This window comes from Cyprinus carpio, chromosome B23 (assembly GCF_018340385.1).
Source record: "Cyprinus carpio isolate SPL01 chromosome B23, ASM1834038v1, whole genome shotgun sequence".
Taxonomy (NCBI): domain Eukaryota; kingdom Metazoa; phylum Chordata; class Actinopteri; order Cypriniformes; family Cyprinidae; genus Cyprinus; species Cyprinus carpio.
Window position 1 is genome coordinate 22,072,183 of NC_056619.1, and position 12,105 is coordinate 22,084,287.

At 33.7% G+C, this 12,105-nt stretch overlaps 1 protein-coding gene across 1 annotated transcript in view; it reads right to left on the reverse strand.

The window, feature by feature from the left end:
- slc1a7b (solute carrier family 1 member 7b) overlaps nt 1-10,845 on the reverse strand; it is a 56,107-nt gene extending 45,262 nt beyond the window's left edge. Inside the window, exon 1 of the mRNA XM_042750952.1 lies at nt 10,429-10,845. Within this exon, the coding sequence (XP_042606886.1) occupies nt 10,429-10,569 (141 nt within the window). The 5' untranslated portion in view covers nt 10,570-10,845. The remainder of the gene's footprint in view (nt 1-10,428) is intronic.
- Nucleotides 10,846-12,105: the final 1,260 nt, after the last annotated feature.

Below are 12,105 nucleotides of genomic sequence, written 5' to 3' on the forward strand. Positions count from 1 at the left end.
TTCCTTGACACGTCTGTATGCCTTGACCCCAGCCTCAGTCCATTTCTTGTGAAGTTCACTCAAATTCTTGAATCGATTTTGCTTGACAATCCTCATAAGGCTCGGTTCTCTCGGTTGGTTGAGCATCTTTTTCTTCCACACTTTTTCCTTCCACTCAACTTTCAATTAACATGCTTGGATACAGCACTCTGTGAACACCCAGCTTCTTTGGCAATGAATGTTTGTGTCTTACCCTCCTTGTGAAGGGTGTCAATGATTGTCTTCAGGACAGCTGTCAGATCAGCAGTCTTCCCCATGATTGTAGCCTAGTGAACCAAACTGAGAGACCATTTTGAAGGCTTAGGAAACATTTGCAGGTGTTTTGAGTTGATTAGCTGATTTGCATGTCACCATATTCTAATTTGTTAGTGAATTGGTCAGTTTTTGTTAAATGTGAGCAAAATCATCACAATTAAAAGAACCAAAGACTTAAACTACTTCAGACTGTGATCAAATAAATTAAATAAAAAAAAAACACAACAATATTAGTTTGTATTACTGAAATAAAATAACTTTTCCATGAAATTCTAATTTATTGAGATGCACCTGCAAAAACGACTCTTAAAAGTCAGTTGTTGTCGAGTCATCATGCTACGCTTTTGATTCTTTATTCTCCCTCTCTCTTTTATTCTCATCAGACTCATGCGAATCATTCCTTCGGGAAACGGACTGCAGTGGCTGAGGTGAGTTTTCATTCCTCCTTTTGCACAGTATGATTTTGACTCACTAAAACCGGTTCATCTCTGAGTCATTAAAAACATTAGTTCATGAACCGGACTTAACCCAATCCCTACCCCTAAACCTAAACCTACCCATAACTTATTCCTAAAATCAGTGAGAAAATATAGCTGATTTACAAGGGTCTAGAAGCATCTAACCCAGATAGTAAGCCTAAAACAGGTATTTCCTGAAAAGTTATATCTCAATTCTGATTGGTTTGATTGCAATGTTGTTCCAGGATCAACAAGATGTTGATCCAGGAACATGTTTGTACTTGGTGAAATCATGCTCACCATCTGTGCCTGAATGGAAAAGAGCATTCTGCATACTTCAAAACATCTCTTGGTAAAAGAGTAATACAGGTGTAGAAACAACATGAGTGGGAATAATTATTTTTTATTTTTTAATGAATTCTGAGTTTGTTTCCTGTAATCTACACAACACTGATGCCTTGGTGTCTGATGTGGCAAAATAATAATAATAATAATAATAATAATAATAATAATAATAATAATAAAAATAAATAATAATAATTATAAATAAATAAAAAAGAATAATAATAATAATAATAGATGAGTATTCAATATATGAGTATTCTGTCTGGATATGTGATGACGTCTGTACTTTATCTGTGCGGCGATGCCCTATGGATAAGCAGATATGGAAACACAGCTTGTCTTGAAAGGAGTAAAGTGAAAAGTGAAAGTGAGTGAAAGTGACGTGACATTCAGCCAAGTATGGTGACCCATACTCAGAATTCGTGCTCTGCATTTAACCCATCCGAAGTGCACACACACAGAGCAGTGAACACACACACACTGTGAACACACACCCGGAGCAGTGGGCATCCATTCCATACACTCGAGCCCGGGGAGCAGTTGGGGGTTCGATGCCTTGCTCAAGGGCACCTAAGTCATGGTATTGAAGGTGGATTTTTATTCACACGAAATAAAAATTCTGTCATTGTTTACTCACCCTCATGTTGGTTGAGCATCTTAGTGGCTGAGGTGAGTTTTCATTCCTCCTTTTGCACAGTATGATTTTGACTCACTAAAACCGGTTCATCTCTGAGTCATTAAAAACATTAGTTCATGAACCGGACTACAGTGGCTACGCTGTGAGCTTTTTTTATTCATTACAAAATCCGTCTCTTAAGAGTAATTTTTTGGGGGGTGTGAGACTTTTTAGTGACTTACCCCACACTTTTTAGTGTTTTGATTCACTAAAAAGAACTGCTAACAGAACTTGTTCGTTCTGTAATCGAACAGCACTGGTCGCGTTGTCTGTTTCGTGTTGTAGATTCAGTATTGTTTTTTGTTTGTTTGTTTGTTTGTTTTTCTGACCCCGTTAAATAATTATCACAAGAAAGTATTTTGTCCGAATCACTGGGAGAACTTGTGAGAATCGTTAACGGAACTGATGTCAAACTGACTCGTCTACACCAAAGGCTAGTATGAAAAAAGCATCAATTTGCAACAATATTCGATCACTGTAACATCTGGCACTGTCATTTAATACAGTATTTGAAGCATTTCATTAACTCTATATCTATCTATCTATCTATCTATCTATCTGTCTGTCTGTCTGTCTGTCTGTCTGTCTGTCTGTCTGTCTGTCTGTCATCTGTATATTTTGGGTGGATGTGACTTACTGTATAGTTCAGGTAAAATATTAACATCATGGTGAACACTGTAATTTCAGAGTACAAACATCGCAAAGTTTTCCCATCAAGTGCTTCCTCAAGACCTCAGGACACCTGCTTGAATCCTGCCATCTAGTGGAAAAAATGTCCACTAATTACTCATCAGAGGAATTGAGCTGAAGATCAGCTGCTAATCAGGTAATATTGTCCTGAATCAAAGAATGTATTTCCTCAAATAAATAAACTTGAAGTGGACTCATTTTAAAGCCCGCTAAGTTTTCTCAAATCATACAATAGCACTGCATGACGAACCGAGTGAATTCTAAGTTGATAATGACTTTGGATACAAAGCAATGGATAAATAGGACGATTTACCTTTTCAGAGTCTGACAGATGTGGTCCTTATCTGTCGCTGTGATTTTGCCAAGCAAGACATGTTCCTGAATCAACATTACTGTCCAAAAATACAGACTTAACCCAATCCCTACCCCTAAACCTAAACCTACCCATAACTTATTCCTAAAATCAGTGAGAAAATATAGCTGATTTACAAGGGTCTAGAAGCATCTAACCCAGATAGTAAGCCTAAAACAGATATTTCCTGAAAAGTTATATCTCAATTCTGATTGGTTGATTGCAATGTTGTTCCAGGATCAACAAGATGTTGATCCAGGAACATGTTGTACTTGGTGAAATCATGGTCACCATCTGTGCCTGAATGGAAAAGAGCATTCTGCATACTTCAAAACATCTCTTGGTAAAAGAGTAATACAGGTGTAGAAACAACATGAGTGGGAATAATTTTTTTTTTTTATGAATTCTGAGTTTGTTTCCTGTAATCTACACAACACTGATGCCTTGGTGTCTGATGTGGCAAAATAATAATAATAATAATAATAAAAATAAATAATAACAATTATAAATAAATAAAAAAGAATAATAATAATAATAATAATAATAGATGAGTATTCAATATATGAGTATTCTGTCTGGATATGTGATGACGTCTGTACTTTATCTGTGCAGGGATGCCCTCAGGATAAGCAGATATGGAAACACAGCTTGTCTTGAAAGGAGTAAATCACAAGAAATAAAAATTCTGTCATTGTTTACTCACCCTCATGTTGTTTGCAAACATGTAAGACTTTCTTTCTCTCTGGGTTTTCATTACAGTACAGTTAAAATAAGAATCGTTAGGATTTGTCCAGCTACAAAAAAAAAAAAAAAAAAAAAAAAACACTATAAAGCAGACTGGTATTGTCTTATAAGTTTTCAAGGCTATACACGAGCTTTGTGGGAGGAACAAATTGAAATCTTACCTTCTATCCTCTCAAATATCATTCAACAGCACAAAAAACAAATGTATTTATTTATTTTTTTTCTTTTCAATTTTAGGTGTTTTTGGCATGTTTTTTTCAAAATAGTTTGTAGTAATTTTTTTGTGTTTTTTTTTTCAATTTTAGTTTTTTTAGTACATCAAGTTAACCCAAATTATTTAGTTTTTTTCATTTTCAAGTTTACTTACTTTTTTTTTTTAATGTCTATATCGGTTTTAATCATTTTCATTTTTTTTATATCTTTTTTTGTTTTTTTTTATAGAAGTCAGTTTTGTGACAGAAAATGTCGCAGTTTACCTATTTATCTTTAAAAAATTGTGAGGGGGATAAATAAATCAGAAATAAAAGATAAATAAATAAATAAAAAATAAATAAATTTTCTTATAAATATATATATATATATATATATATATATATATATATATATATATATATATATATATATATATATATATTGTGTGGCGGTAACAGGCTTCCATTGGGTTAGTTATTTCAGTACATAAAGTTAAACTAAATGAAAATGAGAAATGTTGAATACCGGAGATAAAATAAGTTTGAGTTATTTTTGAGTTATTTGTATATCACACCAGATAAATGGACTACTTTCATGATGCTTTTAAGGTGCTTTTAGTTCTTTTTGAAGCATGACACCTCCTATATATTGTATAACTCCACAAAAAAGTTGCACATGTCACTTCTTCAAGTGTCTTGCTCAACAGAATCACAGCAGGATCTCATTTAGGGCCACACAAGCTGCAGCCTTTAAAAGCTCCTGCTGGCTTTCTGAATGTGTGAGATATTCCCGGTCAATTCATATGCATCATAGGCACACCACGCGCTGCAGGATTGATTTTATACCAGTATTTTAAAAATGCACACAACAGAATTCAGCTGAGCTTCAGTCAGAGTTGAGATTTCTGCTCACGCTCAGATGCTTTGACACTGAGATATGAGTCCAGTCCCAGTATAGTACTCTCTCTTTGAACACAGCAAGCAAAAGAGCCTCCCAAATCTGTCTTTGTGTTGGTGAAGCAAAATGCATAAGGTACGGAAATATCAGAAAATATAATGAAGTACACTTTTAAAAAGTGTAATAATGTCAGATGAAAAGTTCTACACATTTTAAATCATTGTTTTACAGTTGTTTGTTAACAAAAATACAATTAAACTTAATTTCAAATAACACACATTAAATTATCTAATACATTTTCATTTAATTGCAAATAACATCCAGTTCACCCATACTGTAAGTATATTCTTTATATATATATATATATATTTGCATTTAAAAAAATAATAAATTATGTAAAAGTATAAAGTAAAGCGCTTATAATAGTCAAGCTGTTTTTTTGGTGTTTTCCTGGTCCAATTTGGTCTTTTAGGTAGTCTATCAGGCCCAACAGCTGGTAGTCCAACTGGTCAACTATATAAGCCTGGTTAAACCATGACTAATGACCACACATTACCCTCTTGGACCAGCTAGAAACTATGTAAAAACCAGCTAACACTATTAGTTCAAATGTCTTTCCGAACTTGTATGGTTTTTCAGTTTCTGATTTAATTTTATTTCCTCCCTATTTGCATGGCTCTTTTCCATATAATGAACATGAATGAGCATTGCTGAGCTCAAGAAATGACAAAAATAACATTTAAGTATCATTGAAAACCTCTGCATGATTCCTCTGTGATTCAAGCCATTATTCATCCCAGAATGTCCCCATGCAATGCATATATTCCAAGGAGTCGCATTAAGCAGATTTTCAGTGAACAGCTTTAATATTGTATCTCTTCCTTATACAACATGGAAAATGGTGCACAAATTGCTTTTTTATCATTTTTGCTTGATGACTTGACGTTGACTTTCATCATTTCCATGAAAGAAAGAAAATGGGAATAATTAACATTATCTTTTTTATTCACTTTGTCCTTTAAACTGGATTTGGCCAGGTTTTCCAGCATGGCGAAGACTATGTAAGCATGCACACATTTTTGTGATCATCTGTGACTATCACTCTCAACACATTTAGAATTTCTCAATGCAACTGTTGAACATGTGCATGCTGTGTCTTCGTCTCGTTCAATGCAGAGAATGAAGAAGCATTGTTGCGCTGATTGAACTAACTGCACGCACAATACAATGCTTATAAAATAACAACTGCTCTAGCAAAAAAGCCTTTTCTTCAAAGGGCCCGTAAACACTTTTGTGTCCAAACGGAAGTGTTTTGTATCCCATTTCCTTTGCCAAAAAACGATAAAGACAGAAGTGCTTCAGACTAATGTGATGCATGACTCACGATCACCTCTTCGCGGTCCACAACATCATTTCGGTGGCAACACTGAGATTACGTGGAGTCATTACGTCGCTATCGCTGAGCTTTATTGACAAACACAAAGCCCCTCCAACAGATGTAGCACTCAGCTTCTGCTCTCCACAATACAAACAACAAAAGTGGGAGAGTGAGAGTCTGTATTGTGAGACGGCTTTGTGAAAGAAGTTTGCAAATCTGTCCAGGAGAAGGACAGCAGGGTTTTGCATTTATCAAAGCATCTAGTCAAAGTTGAATGTGGATTGTAGGAAAACATACATAAATGTCCAATGGCTCTGAGAAAAAAAAAATGATGTCAAATAACAGTTTGTTTCCTCATAAAAAGACACCATTAATTATACACACAAACAGATAAATCATTTCAGCACACGTGCTAGCAGTTTAACATTCCTAAGAATATTTATTTTTTCCCACTACCTTGGAGGACCCTCCAAGATGGAAAGGCATTATATCGACACTTGACTGTAAAATTTTGGCCCCGCTCTATACATGCCTTTCCCAAATAAATGCTTTGTGGGAAGACGACTTAGAAATGGTTATTTCTAATGAGGACTGGGATTCAGTTTTATATAGAATAAACAAGTCTTCAGTCTGTGCAAGAGATGGACATTTGCAGTGCAAACTTGTACACTGTGTATTTACTGTATTTACACTATTTAAGCACTTTCAGCATATAGATCCCACCATATATATCCTTACATTTATCCCAGCATATCAATCACATCCTATCACTCAATAAATTTAGTCCTGCATAAAGCTTAGGGGCTTCTGGTCCACTGTTTTTGGGACTGCCTTTGGTTTCTTAGGTAAATCGATCTCCACTTGCCCATTGATAGCCATTTTTGGAATTACTCCCCTATCATATAATCTTACAAAGATACAATTTGATTGTGTAGCTTTTATCACGCTCCTAGCCAAATGACTAATATTGCTGAAGTGGAAGGATCAAAGGCCTCCAACTCCAACACGATGGATTTGTGATGCTGTCTTTTTTGGAGAAGTTTGAGAAAATTAAACATTCTGAGAAATCTGACCTCATCTGACCAGTTTGTCACAGAACATGTTTCATTATCGGACATAGACTAAATGTATCATACTAATTTTCATTGTGTCCTAAGCCACACTTTTATTTACCCCTTTTTAATCTATTATTTATTTATTAATAATTATTATGTATTTATTATCATTATTATTATTATTTATCTATTGTATTATTGAGTTGATCTTGTCTTTTGTTCTGCTTTGTTTTCTTCTTTGGAATATTGTCCTAAAACTCATAAAGTAAAAAAAAAAAAAAAAAAAAAAAAAAAAACAGATCAATTAAGATATTTTCATGATGACAAGCACACATGCACACACACTACTGCAAATTTTAAAAGTACACTGAATAATTTTTAAAAAGTTTTTGAAAGAAGTCTTTACTGCTCACCATGCATTTACTTAATGAAAATACAGTAAAAACAGCAATATTGTGAAATATTATTACAATTTAAAAAAAAATGTTTTCTTTTGTAGTATATTGTAAAATGAAATTTATTTTAGTGATGCAAAGCTGAATTTTCAGCACCATTACTGCAGTCTTCAGTCTTACATGATCCTTCAGAAGATCATTCTAATTTGCTGATTTGCTGCCCAATTATTCAGTTATCAATTATTATTGGTGCTAAATTGTTCTTATTATTATCAGTGTTGAAAACTCTCAGTGTTTTTCTGCTAAATACTTATAATTTTTTAGTTTAATATTTCACAATTTTGCATTGTTTTCTGTATTTTTGATCCAATAAATGCAGCCTTGAATAAAAGACTTCTTTCAAAAATATTTTAAAAATCATTTGTGAGTATATAAGTGTATTTGGTTTAAAAACAAAACTGTTTAAAAAAATAATAAAATTTGAGCTTCTTAAGGGTAAAATTAAAAATTCTATATTATTTTATTTATTTATCTGCAGTTGTATTTATTTTAAAAACAGTCTATACCATGTAGAACTTTGGCTGTGTGTGTGTGTCTAGTGATTTCAGGTCAGGTCCTTTCTTTGTCCTCTCATGACTTTCATACATAATTCATAATTCATAAAAATGCACCACACATCATAGGCTCTTGTCCGAAATTTTTGTTTGCTTTTGTATAAAAAGAAATCAATAGAGAGATATACTGTACTTGCAGTGAATTATATATAATTATCATATATATATATATATATATATATATATATATTCGCATACTATTCTCTATAAATATAGAAAGGGCATGAGAGATATTTGTGAAAGCTAATCTTATACTTCCTGTCCCTCAAAGGACTGAATGTGAATCAATGACTTGCTACTGTGACAAAGAGTGTGTTGAGTATGAGAGAGAGCGTGGTGTATGAAGTGAACCAAACATTAAGACAGTTTCCTCTCACAGATAGCAATGGACTTGTTTACACTGTGTCTCAAGCAGATAATTCCCATCAACAAATAATCTCTCAATATTGAACGCGAAAATGCTGTGATGGCAAACAATCACAGCCAATTTGAACACATTTTGAGATTTCAGTAAGGATGAGATACTGCAAAAATGTTTACATTGTACATACATTTATATAAATGAGATTGCCATGTTCCTGTAGGTCAACTTCCAGAGCTTAACTACTGTAGCAATATGAAGGTCATGGGTTCAATTCCCAGTGCATGCATGTACTGACAAATTACCATAAGTCACTCTAGATAAAAGTGGATGCCAAATTCATAAATGCACATAAGATTTTGTTTTATTTTTAGGTCCAAACTGGGTTTCTCTTGCAAAATAAGCCAATTTGTATTTTATTTTTTATTTTTTTAAAGAGCTCATTGCAATTTAGCTGAAACTGTAGCATCACTGACCTGCTTTAAATGCTGCGAGGCTAAGCAGCATTTGCTTAATGTACAATTACTAAGAGCATTTGTATGATTGGACAGTAATCCCCGGACGTCACAGCAAATGGTCTGTGGAGGTTTTATTTTTAGGTGTATTTGAGAATCATATCTGAGGTTTTAGTTGAAGAGGACACGAAATGAAAAAGGGAGAAATGGCACCTTTTGTTTGTCCGTTCTTTCAGTCGCTGTTGCTTTAACGTAATGAAGAACTAGAAAATACCACATTGCAAAAAAAATGTAGTAAAAAAAGAAGTAAAATTATGAAGATATGTATCTATGTATTTGTAAAAAATATATACAAATTAGAAAAAAAATTATGCTTAAAACAAGACAAAATATCTGTCACTGGGGTCAGAAAAATAATCATGCTTTCCTTTTGAATTAAGTTTATTTTTCTTACCCCACTGGCAAATTTTTAATTAAGTCACAATTTGTAAAAGTCATTTAGCTTCTTAAGTAATTGAATATACTGTAGATTCAAGAATGTTTAATTATTTGTACTGGAAAACAATACAAAATACAAAAAAAAAGAAAAAAGAAAAGAAAAGAAATGCAGTATCATAATAATAATCCTAATGTTATTTAAAATTTCAACAAGTTCACATGATAAATCAAATGCATTGCTCTGATTGATAAAAAAAGGATATTCAGGGGAAAAAAAAGTTTCAAAACCAAGACTAACATTTAACCAAATTATTAAAGACTGGGGTTGAGTCATGGTTTAATCAAAAACCCCATATTGATCAACAAATAATCATAAAAAAGCCCAGATTTTAGGGTTTTCAATGGGACGCCATTCATAAAAAGCAAACCCAGATGTCATTTGGACCAAATGAGACCATAGTGGTTTACTGGAAAAGCCCTTATTGACCAACCAATAACCATAAAAAAAAATCTGTAATTTTAGCTTTCTACTGGAAGGTCATCCAAAAAAAAGAAAAGAAAAAAGGAAACCCAGAGGTCATTTGGACTAAATGAGACTATGAGTCCATAATAGTTCAGTCAAAAAATCCATATTGATCAACCAATAGTCATTAAAAAGACCTGACTGAGGACTTTTACTGGAGAGTGATCCAAATTAAATAAAACCTAAATGTAATTTGAACCCAATAAGATAATAATTAAATCTAAAAACCATATTTATCAGTCAATAATCTTAAAATCATTTTTTATTGAAAAGTCATCCAAAAAATTAAACCCAAAGGTCATTTGGACCAAATAACACAATAAGACCCTAATAATTTAATCGAAAAACCCATATTGATCAACCAATAATCATAAAAAAGCCCTGATTTTAGGCTTCTACTGAAAAGTCAAAAAAAGACCACGAGGAGATGTTTGGCCCATACTGAGGGATATAGGAGAGGCTTTTATGGGAGGTTTTTTGGGGAGAATTTTACATTGTTTTGGTGGCTTCTTCTGCAACCGTTCATTGTTGTACATTATAGGGGTTGACAAGGAGACTAACCTGCTCCGAGAGGTTTTTGGAGCGCAGAAAGAAGCCGAGCAGACATCCGATAACAACGGCCAACACCGAGAGGATGAGCAGGCCGTTCTGCTTACAGACCCCTTTCACTCGCACCCAGACTGCATCCAGCGCCACAGCCATCGTGTGTCCCACGTCCACAAAACACCAGCCACACTAGAAGATCTCCATATATCCACCGCCCAGATCCAGATAAGAGAACGACCCACGCAGATGGACAAGAAAGAATGGACTGACGGATAACGATGTGCAGATAATTAGTACGGGTTTTGCTCAGGATCTGGAGAAAACAGTCATACTCTCTTGCCTTCACCATGCAGCGATGGACTAAGAAGATCATCACACTTTTCTAGCATCCACTGTTTGCAGCCCATTCAGGACACAGCAGCTCCGCCCACCTTCCAGCTACGCCAATAGGAAACGAGCGACAGTTGGTGTTGTGCACAGTGCGGACAGCATCAATCCTATTAGTGAAAGCACGCTGTATAAAGGGGTCTGTGGCCTGGCTTACATGCACAGAGCATCAAACGAAGATAAAACTGGCTGGATCTGTTCATAAATGACGTTGAAGGGAAATGGTTTCATTTATGGGTGTGTGGATGTTTACAAGTGCATACCAGGTGCATTTTGGGATTTTGGGGTTAAAGCACAACATTTTTATTTATTTATTTATTTTGTTTTTTGTCTTTGTTTATGCAGATTCTGAACTCGTTCGGCAGGAATTCACTTTTGTGAATTGACCATTTTAAGAGCTAAACATGTAAGCAGAAGAGGATTTTACTTCCAATTCTCCAGAAATCTGCAGAAGAAATTTAGATATGTTAAGAAATATTGAGAATATAGTCTTGGACACAATGCATATATAAACCAAGAACATGGGCAGTAAAATAATGTACACTACTGTTAAAAAAAACTTTGGGGTCAGTAAGATTATTATTATTTTTTTTAATAAATCAATACTTTTATTCAGTAAAATTAATCAAAAGTTACAGTGAAAAGACATATTGAAAGTAAAAATACAGTTACAAAATGTTTCATTTCTATTTCAAATAAATGGTGTTCTTTTAAACTTTCTATTCATCAAAGAAACTTTGAAAAATATATATCACATTTTCTACAAAAATATTAAGCAGCATGTTTTCAACATTGATAAGAAAATAAAAAAAAATTCTTAAGCAGCAAATCATCATATTAGAATAATTTCTGAAGAATCATGTGACACTGAAGCTTCAGCTTTGCATCATAAAAATAAATTACATTTTTACATTTATTCTAATAGAAAACTGTTGTTAAACTGTGTAAACAAATATTACACAATATTACTGTTTTTACTGTATTTTTATAAAATAAAGATTTAAGTAAGGAAAAGAGACCTCTATCAAAAACATTTAAAAATTGTACCAAACTTTTTAACAGTAGTGTAAATCAATAAAAAAGAAGCAAAATGCCAGACCAAAATAATACATAGTATGACAAGCAATGTGCACAATCTGCGCAGTCAGTGATTTTTTTTTTTTTTTTTTTTTATCGTATGAGATCAGAGAATCACAGGAGCGTTAGATGACATAATCCCAACACACCACACACATCAACACTCCTCATTCACAATTAATCCAAAGCACCGAAGGCTAAGCGTGGCTCTCCAGCTGTCTTACTCAT